Genomic DNA, 20,605 nt, shown 5'->3' with positions numbered 1-20,605 from the left:
TGGTCATTCCCCTCCCCAGGAACATTCTCTCCCAAATGAACAGCACTCACTCACTTGTCTAAATAGCAACTGACTTTATTGGTTTCATTCCACGGCAAAGATGAGGAATAGCGAGGCTTCTAGTTTTCCCTGTCTAATAGGAACCAGCCTTAGGAATACCTGTGGTTCACCAACCATCCCCAAACCATTTGCAGGGTCTTGATGTAGGAGGTAGGTATTCTTCATGTGAGGTCGCCTCCCTCCAAATGCAGACTAGCTCAGCTTTCCAAAGGCCTTTTCCACAAACCAGCCTCACCATCCCTATCTCCACTTCACTTTCAACCTTTCACACCAAGTCTTAAGTCAGACGATACCATAGCGGGGTGTGGGGCGGTGTTCTGAGTAAAATATGCACTAATAATCTCAGGTTTGTAGCTTGCAATCTACTGAGGATCACACATTCTTGCTTTTGACCAAGGGGAAGAGGAATAAATTCCCCATAAGCAGGGTACAGACCATCTTCATCATGTGGCTTTAGCAGCTAGCATGGGTCTAGACAAAATAAATGTTTGCTGAATTGCTCTGGATAAAATGCAATTTGCTCCAGTGTGAATGTGAAAATCACCACATTGAAAACTTGAAATAAAATCAAACAGGTAGTCGGGTTTGAGCCCAAGCAGTGTTCACAATTTGGATAGTCATGAATAGCAGACTAGTGAGATTGGTCTGCCAGAACTTTACTTGCATTAGGGTGCTGCTGATAAAATATAAAGACTATATGTGTTATAAATTTTGGAGACAGTGAAGTACCAGTTTGCAGTATTTAGGCTTTCTTGAGACAAAAACTATACACTTAGGGGAGAGAATCATTCTGTCTCCTTCATGGAACATTCCTTGACCAAACTAACTTCAGTTCAGAAGTAACTGGGCTGTTCAGGGTTCTGAAATAACGATCAGCAATAATGGCACTATACCAATAAAAACCAGCATGTGGTTGTGAAGCTCACTCTGGAGGTGAGTGAGGACCAGCCCTGGCATGCCTGATGGGGTTCAGGCATTGGGGAGGGCAATGGGCTTGGGTGCTGGAGTCCCAACAAGCTGCCATTAGAGTCACAGGTGGTCCTTGGAACCTCATTCATGAACACACTTGCGACGTCCTTTGGAAGCTCTCAGAAAAGAAGTAGAGGAATTTGAAGAACTCAGAAATCCTAAATTGCAGATAAGGTGAGAACTATAGAAATATGGTTAATACTGTTAGTGAGACCTCATTTAACTAGTCTATTGTGAGCTAGAAAAACCTAGATTTGATAGATAGATGGATTTACACATAAATAGGGAAAATAAATGTGATGGCCTCAAGTAACATAATATTTTGCTATTTTATGACATTTAATAGTATAAGATATTGCTATTTCACATTTAAATATAGTCTAAGTATTTGAAGTAGTTTCACGATCCCCTGAGCTGAAAATAAACCTAGGAAAAAATGTAGAAAGCTTCCTATAGGGTTAATAGTTCTAAAGTGGAGAATATATTTTAACTCAGAATTCCTCAAGAAAACCAGCTTTCTCTGTAGAGTTTTCAAATAATAGCAATTGGTGGCTAATATTTCTAACCTTTAGTCAGTTTTCTGTTTATAAAAAATCAGAATAAGGATTACTCTTTTACAAAGAATGTTTAGACATCCCAGTGACATGATGACTATAAAAATATATTTCGAATTATCTTAGTTTAAACACTGACTATGACAGTTAGTAAAATCATTTAATTCTCTACTATGGAAACTATTTTAATAATAATTTTAACCACTTTTTAGATTATACCAGTTCTTTGAGATGAAGTATGATGGAGAATCAAAATAATTTTTGTAAATTGAGCTCTATTGCAGAAAACGATTTCCATTCTTCAGTATGGATGTTAATGGATAACCTTTCGAGAGCCTTTTCCTTGTACTCCTCTTCTTCCTCCACCTCTCCTGTCTTCCACAGCTCAAAGAAAACCTAGCACATGAAAACAGATTCTACTTAATGATCCCCTTCTCTCTGCTTTCTCCCATTCTCTTTCATTCACATTCCCAACTTTGCATCTCTCTTCTCATTTTCCTTTTTTCTTTCCGGGGAATGACCACCTCAAAGGATTAATTCAGAACAGGCAGCAGAAAATGGTAACAAGAGTGGGCAAATCAGGATGTGGATTTAAAATCAAGAGTTATTTTAAAGGAGGAGAGTTACTCAAATTAAACATATGTTAAGAATATGGGTTTGTTGTTCATGGCATACCTGCTGCCTGTGATCCCACCCTCATCGGATCAGCCTTCAAGGGCAGAGCATTCCCTAGTGGAATAATAAATAGAGCGGCTTGAGTGGATACGGATCTTAGCAGCCCAGCGAGCTTCCTTTCCTCCTGGTCTGACTTCACTGTTGGAACACAGGTGATAACTGAACTAGCTGAACTAGTGAAATGGATCATGGCCCCTCAGACTCAGAGCCAGAGAGAATAGAATTCAGGCTCCAAATAATAAGGTTCTGAGCATATATAAATTTTAATATGGGTCTTGGCCTTTATACCAAACTTTGTTTTAACTGATACTGCTAGTTTTCCAATGCATCGTCTTTCTTATGGTGATACATATGAAACAGACGGTAAAAATCCATTAGTCTTTTTAAAAACATACTATTCAGAACTTTAGAGTGTTTTTCTTTGGGCCAACATGCCATCAACCGAGGGTATGGCAAGTTGTATTCTGTAGGTAAAAATGAAAAGCCTTTCCCTATTTCTACACTTCCATTTTTCCCAATGTATCATATTTTGCAGCTGTCTGCTATCCTAGAATGATGTACCCAGACACTACTGATATGAACTTGTCATACCTATACTCATTAAAGGTTTTCAGTAGGAACTATGTAGAATAGAAATATAAAATTGATTTGCTCATTTTTATCCTTTCTTTCTTTAGAGGAGTTTTAAGGTTGAGAGCAGTAATATAATATTTTCATGGTTTGAATCCATTCTGCTGATAGGCAAGATTTAACAGTCTCAGGCGTGTCAAGATAAAAATTCACAGTATAGACAACACTTAAAAATCCATAAGGGTTTTGAGCAAAATATCTAAATTAGGTATTGAAATAATATGGGTCTGAGAACCTCAAGGGGATCCTTTCCCATTTATTTTGACATTTTTCCTAGAACACAAGAACTACCCTAATTAGCTATGAAATTATTACAGAATAATAAAGAGCAACTGGTTTCCCTTTACACTATCTATAAAAAAGATAGTACTTTCTACCTAAATGAATAGTTTTGGGGAATAAATATTTTCTACATTTTCTTAAGCATTTGTGAACCATAATATACAAATGACAAAACATTCTCAACTCTTTATTAAAGCAATCAGGCCCTTGATGTTTGATTGCTAGTTCAGGTTATCGCATACTCTCACTCTTAATATATTTTCATTTCAGTAGCAATGTCCCAAATCAGCAGATATCATACCATATGAAAAGTTCAATTTATTCAAAGGATACTTGGGAGGGTGGGATTACTTCAAAATCACTTTTCAAAACAAAAAATATTTAGTTACCTTCTTTAGTAAGCCATAGTTGAATTAAGAACTGGCCTTCTTTGTCCCTGTTGTCTGAGCTTGTGATGTTTTACAGAACTTGGCTCAAATGTCCCTCTTACAAAGGGAACAGCATATTGTAATGTTCTAAAGGCAGGAGGTTTGCGTTAGGCCTGTCTCAGTAGCGCTCATTATATAAATGGGAAAATCCAGTGAAATTCAGTTCTGAAATTTAGCAAGTTCTCACAATTTTAAAGGAAATGCCATGAAACATATAGAGGGCATGACTAGAAGTCTGGTTTAGGGGTAGGAGGACAACAGGCAAAGTGAACACCCAAAGTCAATTCTTTTCAACAATTTGAATGCAATGGGTTGACAGAATGCTGTTAACCCTTTGATCAAACAATGTTAAAGGAAGTCAGGTGAGGACAAAGATAGTACGACACATGAGGAAGGTGGCAGGGGAGGGTAGGCAGTATTTTATTTGTGTGCTCATTCTCACCCTCAAAAACTCAAAGCCAGTTTCCCTGCTCCCAGACGTGGTCCCCTGGACATTCCAACGTGACTTTGCCTTTGTCTGTGATGAGTAATCTTTTAGGATGGAATGCAAACGCACCAGGGAACTCTCTCTAGCACTGGGCAGAGATAGGATAGTTTGCCTTGCGACAAGAGCATAAGCAATGTTCAAGCAAGGCAAGATGATGACTTGGTAGGGAAAGATGAAATCAATCAAGAGAATTCAGGGATTGAATGAGCAGTGGTCCAGAAAACCACAAGGGTTCTTTAAAGCCTGAGATTCTATAATTCTATATACTAATAAGTCTTACGATAAAAAGTATCAAGTCACATATGAGAAACAAAAACACACACGCACAAAAATTAAAAGCTATAAAACAATATCCCTTCATTCTTCGTATGGTAGAGTACAGTTAAACTATCTTAAAATAAGAATTCGATCTGGCTGGGGTTTGTATACGCATTTATTTAAAAAATGATTAGAAGATGAAACAAAACCGCACTCTCTGATTATGAATATTAAGCAGGTATGGACGCAGAACTGTGGATCGGTAGTTAAGATTGATCAATACAATGTCTCTGTTACTAGAACAAAATTAAATAAATTCATAAAGGAAAGCTCCATGAGTCCACACAAATTCTGTGCACAGGGTCTCCTCCTTCACTCCACATTTTTCTTTGTGTGTACGCGTGTGTGTATGCGTGTATATGTGTGCATGTGCACTTTCCTGCTAAAGGAGCACATTTGCTTTGATTGTGGAGCTCTTTCCAGACACTAAAAGCCACGATTCTAGTTTTTATACTTAGAAAATGCTCAAAATGTGTTCCTTTCTGAGGAAAGTAAATACTGTGCCACCTTTGAGAGTCAAGCCCTTTGAAGCCCATCAACTGTTGTTTGAAACCTTCTAATTCTATTTTTGTAGAATCTTTGTCCTGTGTTTTCTGAAAGGCTTTGAGCTCTTAGATGAACATTCTTATAGTGGCAATTTTAACATAGCTGAATGCTTTTATTTGTGCTGCAGGTAGCACACACGATAATATACATCATTAAATTAATACTGTTCTCATACATAAGCTTTTTCCCAGGAGTTGTTTGCCAGCCTCCCAGCTGTGGGATCAGAGGGTGGGATGCTTTTGATTTTAGACAGAAGGAAGGGGACAGAGGGTGCCAGGCCTTTAGTGATGGAGCCTTTCAGGGCCCTGGGGTAACTGTTGTATATCTTGTGCCAGAGAACACAGTGTGCGACATCACTGTTCACATGGAGCCCCCACCAAGGTTAAAAACCACATTTAAGGCAAAATAATTTACTAAAATGTGGAGCAAGAGCACTTTCTTTTAGAAATAGTATGTGTAGGGGGAAAGGCTGAATAAGCCAAAGGGAAAACTTGGGCGTAAGCAGCTTATCTGCTATTCTTAGCAAGGTGAGGGGATCCATTTAGTGGGCTTTAAGGACGTTCTGGTCTCTCTCTGCATCATGCTCTGGGATTTTTTCCCCTACTTTTTCATGCTGTCTCTGTAACACAACCTCTTTACATAGTTTATCTCAGGAAATGACAATTGGCTGTCGAATCCCATACAAATTGATTGGATATGACAGCTTAAAGGAGTAAATCTTCTGCAGAGAAGAAAGCTTTTACTTATACTCTTGTATTTTCAATCCCATTTTTTACTCCTTCTTGCTTAATTTTATTATTTCAATTAGATCATTTAAAAATCAACACATCACATACCAACCTCCCCTAAGAGCAATCATAAGATTTGATGATTTTTCTGATACACAGGCTAGGATTTCAAATTTGCATTATTTTATCTACTGAATTAACTATGAATTCTAAACCAAACTAACGCTGCCATGTGTTTTTAAACATCTGTAATCTAAACCATCTGGAGAGGCACGGTTTTGCAAAGGCATCCCTTTCAGGACACTCTGTGGATTTTGTCACTGCTTGAGGTTTTGGCAAACCATCAACATTACTATAATCCTCTTTTATGAAATATAGCTTTTGACCAGGATTTTAGAGTCTTGGGTGTGTGTGTGTGCATTTATATGAGTGTGGGTACTTGTGTATAATTCTTGCTCCTGTCCCTTTCTCTTTTAAGAAGACCATATTTATCACAAATTTTTATAGAAATAAAGGTTTTTGTTGTATCTAAAAAATAAAGTTAACTTCAACTACTCAATATAATTCCAGATCAAGTCATCGAGAAGCAAAGAAGCAAAAAAATAACACACCTTTCTTGTATATAGGTGCTAGAAATACTTTTTAAACAAGTAAAAAGGAGAAAACATGTCAGCTTTAGAGAACAACAAAACAAAGTGTAGATACAAAATGATTATAGCAGCAATGATTTGAACATTTTCTAAGTATAAAACTCAGTACATTTAGAAGGAGATTACAAATCAACTAAGCTAAATCTTTCACCTAAGAAAAGCAACATCTTGTTTAATTCTTCGTGTATTAATAAATATACCATTTTAAAATTGTAAATCGAATGTATGCATGGCGAAAGTAAAATGCAGACTACTTGTTACAACAAAGGTTAAAAAAATACTTTCCTCAGAAGGATAATGATTCTACTTTCACAAATTCTCTTTGATGATTACGCTTTCAAATAACTTTCAAAAATCAATCACAAAAATGGAAAGAACAGCTTTTTTTTGCTGAGAGCCACTGTCTGAAATGAGTTAAAATAATAATGTGACTATTGGGGAATATGAATGTATTCATTTATATTTATTTATATGAACTGTATTTATACAAACTGTATTTATTAATTACATGCTAAGTTCAAACAACCCTTTTATCCAACAACATTAGGCAACTTAAAGACACACACACACACAAATCAGAAGCTTTTGGTCAAATTTGTAGAGAGGAAAAGGTTTCTTTTTTTAAGAAATAGATGACATGAAGTCCAGAAGTGGGTCTATGCCTAGAATATAATGGTGTCAAAGCAAAGCACAGGCACCGCCTCAGAGGTGACAACAGACTAGAATACTCTTGGCATGTGCGAATGGTCTGGGGCAGCACCCCAACTCCCCCTCTGCTGCTCACTGTTTCCTGCCCGGGAAGGGGGCACCATGCCCACACCTCTGAGGGAGAGGGCTGCCTCTCTGAGATTTCTCTTTCCCTTTAGAGAATTTGCTATATTTAAAAACCTACTTCTGCCTATACTAAAATGTTGTCGGATAAAGGGAAAGTAAAATCTGTTCTCCAGAGAATGAAAGCACCACCTAGGGGCCCCTGGATCATATGTCTGTAGGAGGGATAGCTCTTAACAGAGATGCTAATCTGGTCTTCGATGAAAGGAGAACATTTGTCAACCCCATCTTTTATACTCTTGCTCCAGAGTCTACAGAGTAGGTTCAGAATGGCAAATGGCCAGCTAGTCTACAAAGACTTCATTGCAGCCATCTGAGCTATGTAGAAAACGCAGGGCTCCTATATGAAGACTGGGCCTGAGGCAACCAGTGTGAGTAATTCAGACACAGAAGCAAATGCATCTGTGCCCAGCACAGGGTAGAAGCAGAACAGCAGGGATGATATACAAGCCACGCACACTAGTACATCACCAGTTACTAAAATATTGAGATCATTTTGTACTTGTTGTTAAGATGCTTTTCTCAGGTCCTAACTAGTGCTTCCCTGCTGCCTGTCCCTCTCTCCTTCAGTGAGGAACTAAAGATGCAATGTCTGATAAAGTGGGGGCCCTCATCCATGCTATTTGGGCAGGGCCAAACAGGTTGTTATATCTTTTGAATTTTATTTCTGCATAGTAGATCAGGGGTTCCCAACTCTTGGACTGCAGACTGGTACCAGTTCCGTGGCTTGTTACGAACGGGGCCACACATCAGGAGGTGAGTGGCGGGCAAGTAAGCAAAGCTTCATCTGTATTTGCGGCTGCTCCACAGCACTAGTTACCGCCTCAGCTCCACCTCAGATTATCAGGCATTAAATTCTCATAAGGAGCAGCTCTCCCTGGTGCCAAAAAAGGTCGGGGACTGCTGTATTAGATGATTGTAGCTGACGTTCACTGGTTACTTACTCTGTGTCTGACACTAAGCGCTTCATAAACATTTATTTGTTTCACTCTCATGTATGACCTGCCCAAGGTCACAGAGCTTCTAAATGTTGGGACCTGAATTATAATCCCAGAACTCCGACTCAGGTTCCCTCTTCTCTTGGCAATTGTATATAAAAAGATACAGGGATCTGACAATGTGAGAGGAGCTGGCCAGGTAATAGGAATTAGGACAGGACACGGTGTGGACAGGGGCAAACTAAAATTCTCGTGGAGAGAGGACAGCCTCTTCTCAGTTCCAGCCGATTGTTATTGTGAGGACCTGGCCGTGGTGGGTAACCCATAAATATCTACTTAATGAGTGAGTGAATGAATGAATTGGAGTTAGGTAAAATTTCTTTAGGAATATATTCAAACAAGAAAAATATATTCAAGCAAGAAAAATAAGAATGCCAGGGTTTAAGCTTCCTCCTATGGGACTCTCATGCAATGATAGTGAAACAAGCAAACGTAAAGAGAATATTTTATCTTCTCAAAGCATGTTCACCTATTACTATGCACTGAATTATATCCCCCTAAAATCTATATGTTGAAGTCCTAACTCCTGATGTTTGATATTTGGAGATGGGGCCCTTGGGAAGTAATTAGGTTTAGATGAGGTCATAAGGATGGGCCCTCATAATGGTATTAGACGTCATCAAAGCTTGCTCTCTACCCCTGCCATTAGAGGAACTATCTAGAAGGCAGTTATCTCCCAGCCAGAAAGGGAGTCCTCATCAGAAACCAAAATAGCTGGCACCTTGACTTTGGACTTACTGGTTTCCAGAACCGTGGGAAAATTCCTTTTTGTTTTTTAAGCCACTCAGTCTATGATATTATGTTATCACAGTCCGAGCGAACTATTACACCCATATTATCTCTTGCATCCTCCCAATAACCTTAAGAAGTAAGTAGAGCCCATCAGCATTCAGCTCAGACCCCTGAGAACACACATTTCCCTTAGATTACAGTTTCTCTGACCTCAACGAATGGCTGTATGGGATGATGGTGAGGACAAGGTGAGTGATAGGCCAGAGAACTTTTTATATTGCTATCTGGCTCCCATCGCTCAGCATCAATAATTCCTGGGGCAATTGCTTGATGAAGTGCAACTAGAGAAAGCCCTGTCTAGACAGTTTTAGCACAGGGCATTGGAAGGGGGAAGGAAGAGCGTTTAGGGAACCGAATAAAAACTTTAAGGTTTGGGTTCTATGCCTCTGATATATGTGCACATTAATGGGGCAGAGTAAATGGTAGTAAGTCTAAGATAATTTTTGTAATAATATTAAACTTCAGCTTGATCACTTGCAATATGTTGTGGCAAGACAAAGAAAACAATTTAAAAACAGTTTGTTCAAAGGTGTATTCTCATGGCATCCTCTGCCTCAACTAGCCCCCTCAGTCACCTGTACAGTATATGGTCTCCGTTATTGCTGTTTTCAGATAAGGAATCGTCTATGATATAACCTGTTTGCTATAATCCTGCTGATATGATAATTCTCATTTCCCTAGATAAGTTCCAATGACCAATTTTGCTTCTTCTTGTGTTACTTTTTGGAGAAAATTCCAGAAAGAAGGCAGATAAAGAGTGAAAGCTGGCAAGGCAGTTTCTCTGCTTCTAGCTTCCTGGGCCAAAAACAGAAAAAGAAGTTCCTGCTGTTTGATTTAATAAGAATCAGTGTCTAGCTCAAGCCTCAATCGTCAGACCAGTCAGACTCAATTGGCATAAAAGAAGTGTTTCCGAGCGTCTGCATTTCATTTCAGCACGTACGTTTAAACTCCCTCGTGCCTTTTCCTGAAGGCACAAAATAGCACTGCTGTGCTGCCGTTCCTCCCGTCTGATCCTTATAATTTGCATCTTTTATGTCAGAGCTTAATTTTACCTTTATGTCATGTGCATTCTTTAATTTTCCATAATTGTATACTTTGAAGTGTGCATCACAGTCTATACAACAATGGTTGAGGTTTCCTCTTCTGGGCTTCTCCGTACTGCAGTCCACCCAGCATTATATTTGAACACTGTTAGCATGTTCATGTCTATGGACTTCATTCTCCGATTAGTAAGCACCTAGCAAGTCCTTCCATTTTGTCATCCCAACACTTTTTGATATGTACTCCTAGTTGACAAAGAACTTTCTATTCCTTCATCCTTTCTCTTTTTTGACTCATACCGAGTAACCCACTCCTTGCCACAACCAAGAGAAAAGCTTAGAAAGTCAATTCCTTTTCTTCTTTTTATCAGCCAGGCCATAAGAAAATTACTTTTCCTTTAATTAAAGAAAATAATAAAAAACCTTTAAGTCAAATTCCAGCACCGCTCTGGTCAAAACACCTCGGAAAATGTATTTAAATTCATTCGTTTTGTCGATTTGGATTATGGGCCACAATCTGAGCTGGAGGAAGGACAAAAATTGGTTCGAGAAGAAATCAAGCTCATTGAAATAAATTCCATGGTTCCACCAGAGACTAGAAGAAATCTTCCCATGACACGACAACAAAGCTTCAACAGCACCCACAGGTCACTCAGCAGTGTGGTCAGCTAGAAGCAGAGTTGCAAGTCTTGGCTTTCTGTGCCTTCTCCTAACCATTAGCCCATTTCCCCTCCTGTGTCACCATCACTCACAGTGTGGGGAGGACTCTCTCCTAGGTCAGCGGAACCTCGTGCGGACCCAAACGCTGGATGCTTACAGCTCTCATCTATAACCTTTATAGAATCTTGATGAGAAGTGAAGCCAGACATAGGGAAAAAGCCAACTGGGGATTTTAAACACTGGCACATATGAGGTTAGTTACTTTCAACCCCACTCCACATTCTGCTTTCCCCTTGAAAGAGTGAGGGCTTCAGGTCATTGTCAGATAATTCTTAAAAAAGAGAACGCTAAGAACAAAGAAACCAAATCAGGAAAAAATAAAAGTAAAAATAAAAACCTCTGACCAAGCCAAGCCTCTAAATATAACTTTTCCACTTACCTCAATGCAGATAATTCTAAGATATATATTTCTGATTCTATTCATTCCATTTAAGAGAGAAAGACCACACCAGAGTAAGTGATGCAGGGTGGTCAGAATGCATAATGTAATGACAGTGTGTGGAAGCCACTACAGAAGACAGCCGGAGCGCTGCCAGATTGTGCGGTGGGGCCGAGCGGCTGATTTCTATGCAGAGTCCACTGACATTTTCCAAGTACGGACAGCTCTTATTGAAATGAAAATAGAAAATGCAGGACCAGAGCCCACACTAAAAATTCAGTTTAGTAAAGACAAAAAAAAAAAAAAAACCAAAAAACTGCTGGTGGAAGTAGAAGGTATTTGGCCTTTCTATTCTTAACAGAGAGAAATGAGCCTTCATACTGCAATCTTTTTATGATTAGGCTAAAAGCCTGTCAATCTTTGCAAAAGAACCCTGAACTGATGACTGTTTCTTGTGCATTTGCTTTCTAGTGCTCGAAATGACACTTTTCGGAGCCAAACAATTTGTTTGCAATTATACACTTTTGAAAAATACAAAGAATTCGCAGAGATCATCAAGAAATGGATAGCTAATGCAATTGCTCCAAAATGATAAAGTGCAATCATTGTAAGGTACCTATTGCTTCTCCCTATCCACAGTCCTCTTTCCTACTAAGCAAACTGTCTAATTATGAAATTAGTACAACATCGCAGGAGCATATGGAAGCACATTCAAACTGCCTGGCTTCAGTGAGACAGTGTCTGGAAGAGACCAGTTGCAATAAATAAGTTTTATCAGAGATCAGAAAAGATGTAGAAGAAAAGTGATAGGTTGGTGAGTGAGGTTAGGTTTTTTCATATATGTATTTTAATTCTGTGGGGTCCCCAAGTTCCCTTTTAAGTTTAGAAGATATTGCTATCATTAATCAGTTATCAAGAAATGTATGTTATAACTGAGAAGTGCTTAACAATCAAGTTCTCCAACTTGCTGTTTGTATTTCTAGACTAGCAGCTTTAAAATTTCTAAAGGTTTTTAAATATATTCATCAAAATAGTTTTCTTTTAAAAAGCCCCCACTCTATAGCCATGCCACCCTAAACAAGCCCAATCCCATCTGCTCTCAGAAGCTAAGCAGGGTCGGGCCTGGTTAGTACTTAGATGGGAGACTACCTAGGAAGACCAGGTGCTATAGGCGTAAAAAGTAAAAAATAAGGGATTGTAAGCTGACAAGGTATTGCAATCTGTGAGGTTAACCAAGGGTTGCCTTGCCTAAAATAAAATATAAAATAAATAAAATAATAAAATAAAATAAAATAAAATAAAATAAAATAATAAAATAAAATAAAATAAATAAAATAATAAAATAAAATAAAATAAAAAATAAAAAAGCCCCCACTGCTGACAGCTCCACTGACTGGTTCAATCACTTATTCCTCCCTAGCCTGGACACAGCCAGAGGGGTCCTGGGTGGCCAAAATGCCCCCTTTAAATCCTTCCCACTAAGGGGGTATTAAAGGGCAGGAAGGAGAGTGCCCTGAGGTTCATAGTGGGTAGATGCTCCTCTGCCTAACAATTCTAGGCCCAGGATGTAGTTTATGCCTTGCACTAGGCTAGCGATAACAGGCTGTCCGGCTACCAAGTATCAAAGCCAATCTAGCCACTGCCTATACATGACATGAGGCCTCTCTCTGGTTGCTGCACATCCTCTTGAGGTCTACCTTTTCTTTGCAGCAGCCACCTCTAGGACCAGGTCTAATCACCATCTTCTAAGTGGCAGGCTGCCAGAAGTATACCTCGAATGAACTCCAGAGCCTTTGCAATCGAGGCCCACAATGCCCCATCGCTGAATGCAGCCTCGGGGAAGGAGCTTGGTTCCAGCCGTGGTTCTATTGCTCACTAGCTGGGGAACATTTAAAGTGTAAATTCCCTCAACTGGAAAAGAAAAATAATAAAATCTTCTCTGCTGCAATGTTGTAAGGATCAATGAGATCATGAACTGTTGGGAAAATGTAAGATATAGACAAATATAGTTATATTCACTGTAGTTGTTATAGTTCAGTGCACGATAACCAAATTGCTTTTATTATTTTTTCCCTCCACCTAACCCCCATCTACTAATTCATCTATAACCTTCCTGGCTGTTTAAGTTGCCCCTGGTTTGGTCTCCCATCAGCTCTGGTATACATAGGATTATAGCACTTTGTTTTCTTCTGGCAGCCATTAATATTTACTTAGCATTAATCCTAACTTCACAGATACTAACTATAGCAAGGTGGGTCACTATGCCCAAAGAAATAGTACTCTCTGACTCTCCAATGAACATTGTCTTTATGTTATGTTCAATGTGGACTTGAGCCCCGTCCTGGAAAAATAACTCTAGGTCTTCTGACCATCCACCAACTGAAGCAGATCTCAGCAATGAGTGAGCTAGAGGAAGTGAATGCATACGTGTGTGTGTGTGTGTTGGGGATGGAGTTGGGGTTGGCAGGAGGCTAGGTGGAAAAGAACGGGGGAGTTGGTTAGGAAATTTCTCAAATAAGGTCAGGCAGGAGATCAGCATCAGAGTGATAAAGGCAAGAAATCCCACTCTAATTTGAGCCAAAGAGGAATTGTGGGGCAAGAAGTCCTACGCTTCCAAATAAAGAGGCCGGCCACTTTTGTCTCTTATCATCCCCGTTCTTCATCTCTCCTCTATATTCCAGTAGTTTCCAACTATTGCTGCATCTTCAAACTACCAGGGCTCCTCGGAAGGGCTTCATAATTACTTTGGTTGTGCCTTCTTCTTCTTCCTTTTCCTCTTCTCCAATGAGAGATCAAAGTTCTTTCTCTTTTCTCCTTCTCAAAGCTGGTGATACACTCTGCCCTCTACAGTTAAATAAGTTTAAGAGAAATAATCTAATCACAGAAGCAAGCTATTATAGTGGTATTCAGATTTAGGTTTTCATAAGATTTTCTAAATGTGTCATTTATGTAAACTACTTATCATTCATATCTAAGTAGTGTAAGTACGATTTTCAATATCTTTAAACGTGTGTGTGATTAAGTCGAGTAGCTTTTATTTGGTACCTAGACTCTCAGAGTCCTCATGGTCTTTTGCACATGTCACTAAATCAACTGCAAAGTTTAAAAGTCTTAGAATTCTCACTGTTCTAGCGAGAATTCTAGGTAGAGCTTAGAACCCCCATATGCTTCTGATCACCAGATAAAGTGAAGATAGTAGTGGGAAGTTGGGAAATACAGATATTTTAATTAGCATCTTTTGGTAGAATATTCAGAGCACTTGTGACTTTTTTTTTTTTGAAATCAGGAGTATATTTTCTTCTAAAATACATATATTGTATCATTTAACGGAGAAACTGCAAATGAAATTAAATGCATGTTAGTGAGATCTTTAGTAAATGGCCCCAAAGATACCAGGAGAGGAAAAAGAGGATGCTCTTTTCAATCAATACTGGTATTAATTACTATGTAATAAAATTTAAAAGTGCCAGTTAATTATAAAGACCTTTGAAATTTGGTACTTGATTCAGCATTATTACACTCCTCCTGACCTGTTTACTATGAAATATTGTGAATATTAAGCATATAATCAAATTCATTGTTACAGGCTACCTATATATATTTTCTTCATAAAATATATATTTTTTTAATTTTGAAAAACAGCATGTACATCAACCAAAATAATATATTGTGTTAGTTTTCTTTCTTTTTTTAATCAAGGTATGCTTTATATAATATGAAAATAGTTTATATGGCACCGTTTTTCACAAATATGCTTCTGCTTACCCCATAATCTTTTTAGTATTTTCCTGGTAATTCGGCTAACCTCTTAAAACTGAACAAAATTAAGATTTTGTGCTTCTATGTTTACAGAAAGAGCATATCACACTGACAAATTTGATAATCTTAAAAAAGAAAGAAAAAACTGTTCTTATTTCAAAGGTTCAAAAAATAAAGGTTATTTACTATGCAGACCTAGACTTCTTGTTGTTTTTAAGATAGCAAATTAGAAAAAGATGGCCAGAGTTAGAGGTTACTCAATCAGGTTGAAGCTGGGACTTTTATTCCAGCAGCTCCTGTTCCCCAAATTATATCTGATAATGTTCTAAAGTCTAAACATATTTCAGTTCAAAAAGATATTCAGCTCTTAGATATAAAAGCACTAAGCTTCTAAATATCAACAGGTCTACCCACTCTCTTTAACTGGTGTATTTGTAGTCAGAGTAATCTGCAACTCAGAATGTCTGAATCATAATATTTGAGGAACTAAAACTTTGAGCTGGAATGTTTGTTTTGCATTTTCCTAAGCATAATCACAGGATAGGGGCATTAATAAAGGGGTTGGTATATTGGCCACTGCTGAGGCCTATTATTTAAGCAGAGTCATGGCAACAGAGCAAAGCTGAATGTTTGCAAGTGTAACATAATTTCAGCCTGTATTGTGTTGTTGAATGGAAGAGAAGACGAATGTGTCAGCAGACACAAAGAGTAAACTATCTACAACTATTTTAAATGATCTCTGCACTTACAAACCAGAAACAGCATCTATATTTCTCAACAATTCAAGAAAGATTTGTGCTAGGTATTCCCCTAGACCAGCTACAAAACTATTATTATCTATAAGCAAAATGGCGCCCGTAAGCTTAAAATTGGCAAAATACCATTGAACTGCATTTCAGAGAGAGCAGGGAACTTGAAATGGTAGTGCTCTGAGATGTCCACGTGGGTGGGCTAGCATATGTTGCTGTTAAGCAGAGGAAGTGGTACACCAGGAATCCTTCATAAGTGCGAGGTCTTTATAAACTCATCTTTACAGGGTCGGTTTTAAATAGAAAGAACATGACACACAGTCCTCAACCAGGCTTCCTAACTGTTTGGAGAGGGTTTGGAGAGGGTTGCCACTTTCCCAAAACATTAGGTTACTGTGGGGGAATTTTCCAAAATTGTCAACAATTCCATTTTAAACTTGGTTCTTCCTCTCCACATAAGACAGATGTAAGGCAGCATGAACTATATTTGGTCTAGTAGGAGATGTAAGTTATTTTTACTATGCTGACTCCTACCTGACAGTGGAAGACGTATTCTGGTGTGGTTTTCTTAAACTTCATGTTCCAAACCAAGGCCACTCCATCTGGTTCATGGGGAGCATCTTCATTGTTGTTGTAGGAAGCGACCATCAGCTCGGGGTACTGAATGAAAGAGGTCACATAGATGGATCATGCCAAGATGACAACACAAAGAAAACTTTCTTAATTCCTACAGACACATGCTATGCTACATACTGTACATGGCATTTTCTTTTAAAGTTGTGGCATACTTAATATCAACTTCCTGCCTCAACCTACTGCAATCTGGGTTTGCCTCCAACGTTCCATATATGTTTGCAAATAACTACCAAACTACACATGTTGCTGGACCTCTCGACATTATCTGACATTTGACATATTCCCTCTTTTCTTCTATATTGACTTCCAATACATATTTCTCTCATGATTCTCTTCCTGTTAACTCTTTTTAGCTTCTACAAGTTCTCCTATTATCTATATTCCAAGGGGGCTGTTTCATTCCTCCTTCTTTGTCTCTGTCTACACATTCTCCCTGGGTAACCTTATCTATGCCAATGGCTTTAACAAGCACTAATATGCTGACAATATTCAAATCTATCTGTATCTTTAGGCTTGATTTCTCTCTGACTTGCAGATACTTTTTCTGACTGCCTACTGGGGATTTCCTAGGACTCTTCATAGACGCATCAGATGCAATGCATAGAAAGATGAGCTCATTGCCTTCTACCAATACCTATTGCTCTTCCAATGTTCTCTCTTTTGCTGTTTTGCACTAACATTCATCTAGCTGCCCAGACCAGACACTCCATCCACATTAATGTGTACTCCTTTCTATTTCCTATCCCCAAGCACCATGCTTTGCTATTCCCTTAATACATTTCAAATGCATGTTTCCTTTCCATCCTTAAGGTGAGAGCCTCTTAAACTAATTTCCTACCTGATGAAAGCAACAGCTTCCTAAATGGCTTCTTGTTTCCAAGCTTACTAGGCTCTACCCTCACCTACTCCATACTCCATCCTTTGTCAATATGACTTTAAAAAACACATTCAGCTAAGTCACTCCTCTGCTTAAAACACTTTAATGGTTCCCTATGACTTTCAAGATACAATGGAGGTCATATAGTATCTTTCATGATCTGTCATTTTCTACCTCCTCTGTTTAATCTCTTACAACCTCCGCTCCCTCTCCCACCTCACCCCATACTCTGTGACCCAGCCTCACTGGGCTAGTTCTGAGATTTATAGGTACTGCCTCTGTACCTATGAGTTTGATGCTTTCACTGGACTTCCTCTTCTTTGGTGTACACATCATTAACTCATTCTTTAAGACTCAATGTAGGCATCAAGTCCTCTAGGCAATCCTAACTAACCGTCTATCACACCTCCTTGCCTCTCACTGGTTCTCTTAGTATTTTGTGTGTCCCCCTCCATTAATGCACTTGTCAATTGTATTATAGGTTTCTTCCCCTCACTTATGTCTCTTACTAGTTTGTAAGCTCTTTGAGTATAGGGACTGGTTTTCATTGACCTCTGAATCTAGGGTTTAGTAACTCCTAGAACATGATAAACTTGTGCCAAAATCTATTGAATTACAAATGTTCTTTTTTATTTTAGTAACTGTGCTCAATGAAAAGTCCATATATTTAATCCTTTGTTGTCAAATAATGCCAACAATTAAAAGCGTAGGTGTAAGAAACACAATAAAATCACAAGGACTCTAGGGTGAGTAGAAATACTTACTCACCCTATATAAACTCTATGCTGAGTATTAATAAATAAACTGAAGGTGAGTCTCATGGGAGGTATTTATGAGTTAGACAATATTTCATGAAAAGGCCATTCCTAGTGGGATTCCTATAAGGCAATCTCATTAAAAATCACATCATTATATATGCAATTATATTAGGATTATAGCAGATCATATCACCCTTTGCTCATAATTTAATTTTTTCCCCTTATTTCATTATGCTGTGTATACATTTAACAGATTATCCTTATAAATTTAAACATCGATTTTTTTTTCTAGCAACAATAATTAAACCTAAGTCTTCCATGTGGCTTTATACATTCTTTCAGCTTCCTCAACTTAAGAAAACCGCACAGAGCTACAACTTGATGTTAAAAAATGCCTCTGATTCAAAGCCCATTCAAAGACACTGACATTCATATAAACACAAAAGTCTCCAGACTGTCCATCTGAAGTTTAACTATTTCACATGTGAAAAGGCAACTCTATAAACATGAGCAGCACTACCATAGTGACCAATGAGCAGACAGATGTGTCTGCAATCATATCCCACAGCTTCACATCTGGGTCTCATCGTTGACTCCCACTCATAGCTTTTCTTTTTTCCATTAAAACATATTTTAAATTATTTGGTTTTAAGTCTCCTTTAGAAAACAGGGAGAGTTTTAGTAAAATACCAGTGAAATGTGTTTGGTGTAATTTTCTTAAGTGGAATTGTAAGTCCTAAAGATATTATTTTTAACTCTTATCGAATCTAAGTTTTTATGAATTCAAAGTCTCCTCTAGTATGTCTTTTTCTGTTGTTTGTTGAAACATGACTAGTCATATTTTCTTATTCTCCAATAAAAGTAAACCCCTGAACAATTATTTAACCTTAAATGTCAAAATTATGATTTTAAAGAGAAAATGAATAATTGTGAAGTTTGCGATTACTCATTGGGCTAGATTATCTAATATTTAAACTAGGAAAATTTTTACCAGGAAATTACCAGATCTTCTCTGAAGCTGTTTGTTCTTATAGAGAAATAAAATCTGACATTTATTGGGGAGGAAAAAAACATGTGTTAAGTGCCCATTATGTGTCAGACACCTAACTAGGTGATGTTAACTCATTTGGTCCTTGCGATGTTGTAAAGTAGGCAATGGTTTTCCTATTTCTACAGATGAAGAAGCCAAGGGTCCCTGGGTGAGTAACTTGTTCTGAGTTTTATTGCTAATAAATAAAGAAGTGAAACCCTGTTTAAAGTCTGGCTTTAAATTCTACATTCCTTCTGGTTTACCGTAGCATACATCAAGATACATCAAGTGCCTCCTATGCATATGTAAGGTACTGTGCCAGGTGAAATGTGGGAGAAGAAAGTAACAATAGCATGCTTTGCTCTATAGGAACTCACTGTTAAGTAGAAGGAGGTAAGATACATGTAAGAATAACCGTAACACAAACATAAAAGAACATACTGTGTGCTAAGACGGAGGCGTAAACAAGGTTCTATGTAAGTACAGAGGAGAAAATAACTACTTTAATTGGGATGAGGTGTGTCAGGGAAATTGGAAGGGACTTCTAAAAAGAAATGAGACTTGAATTGGGCTTTGTCTAGCGGAAAGATATTAGGAGACGAGGGAGAGGAGAGTGTGGACAAGAGTACCAATGTGGGTGCGGGAGCTTTCTCTTGCGTATCTGCTGGCTCACGGTGATTCTCACGTCTTTGAAGATTACCTCAATAAACAGCTGTCTCATTTCCCAGGTACAATCCATTTATTGCGGGATTGATACCCAGCTGGGCAAATCACATTCTCTAAGCTGGCTGTTGTAAATTTTGGACTGAGACACAGAACCATCGGGCTGGCAAATGACTCAGGTAGTGACAGTATCTTATTGGTGAGGTCCCCCAAGCTGCTCAGATTTCTACTCTTCCTGACTCCCAGTTCTTCATCTTATCCATGGATTTCCTAAGTACCTGAGTGGATTTCCAATAAATTCCCCCTTTTGCTTAAGCTGGCTAGGTGGAGGTAGTTTTCTTAACCAATGCAGTGAAGAAGAATAGGCTCAGGAGACCTCGGGTTGTAGCTGTGGACTAGGAGGCAGGGTATGTGAAGAGGCAAAAAAGAAGAAAGAGCTAGAAATGCCTCAGGGAATCCTCACAGAAGTTTTTGAGTACAGCCTAACAATTTTAGACGTTAGGGATGGCAGGAGTCATACTCTGCAACTATTTATACAACTATCCTCCTTACTGTCACATTTATTGAGTATTTTTTATGTACTAGAGACTTTTTTAAGTAAAGTATTTTAAATACCTTAACTCATTCAATATTCACAATAAATATGTGAGCTAGGTATTTTTTAAATCATTATTTTATGAATGAGGAAACTTAAGCCAAGAGAAGTAAGGCGACTTGCCCAAGGTGATATTGAGAGCACGTAAGTAATCTTTACAAGTGTTAATCTGGCAAAAGTACTTACAATGACTCCACAGTGTAGAGACTTGAGGTAGGAAGACCAGTTAGAAAGTTATTTCCTAATATAAGTAAGAAATGGAGGGCATGACAGAAAGTAGGTGTCAAATACATATGTTAATGGATTAGAATTGGTATCAGTGGGAGTCTTTTTGCTACTGTAAATTTGATTGGATTTGGCAAACAAAAAAGCTGTCAAAGATTACTCGTGTTTGTATCACGATGACTGAAAGATTGGAGAATGCAATCTACATGTAAGAGAAGTATATATG

At 38.3% G+C, this 20,605-nt stretch overlaps 1 protein-coding gene and 1 pseudogene across 6 annotated transcripts in view; one reads left to right on the top strand and one right to left on the bottom strand.

Moving 5' to 3' along the window:
* The window catches only part of DYNC1I1 (dynein cytoplasmic 1 intermediate chain 1), a 343,203-nt gene that overhangs the window by 86,080 nt on the left and 236,518 nt on the right, over positions 1 to 20,605 (bottom strand). For all 6 annotated transcript variants that reach the window (XM_016131454.2, XM_016131458.2, XM_016131455.2 and 3 more), the window contains one exon: positions 16,130 to 16,255. In XM_016131454.2, the coding sequence (XP_015986940.2) occupies positions 16,130 to 16,255 (126 nt within the window). The remainder of the gene's footprint in view (positions 1 to 16,129; positions 16,256 to 20,605) is intronic.
* Positions 12,143 to 12,261, top strand: LOC118611102 (annotated as a pseudogene).

Source organism: Rousettus aegyptiacus, unplaced genomic scaffold, assembly GCF_014176215.1.
Source record: "Rousettus aegyptiacus isolate mRouAeg1 unplaced genomic scaffold, mRouAeg1.p scaffold_m13_p_13, whole genome shotgun sequence".
Lineage (NCBI taxonomy): Eukaryota > Metazoa > Chordata > Mammalia > Chiroptera > Pteropodidae > Rousettus > Rousettus aegyptiacus.
This window is presented reverse-complemented; position numbering and strand designations above follow the sequence as displayed.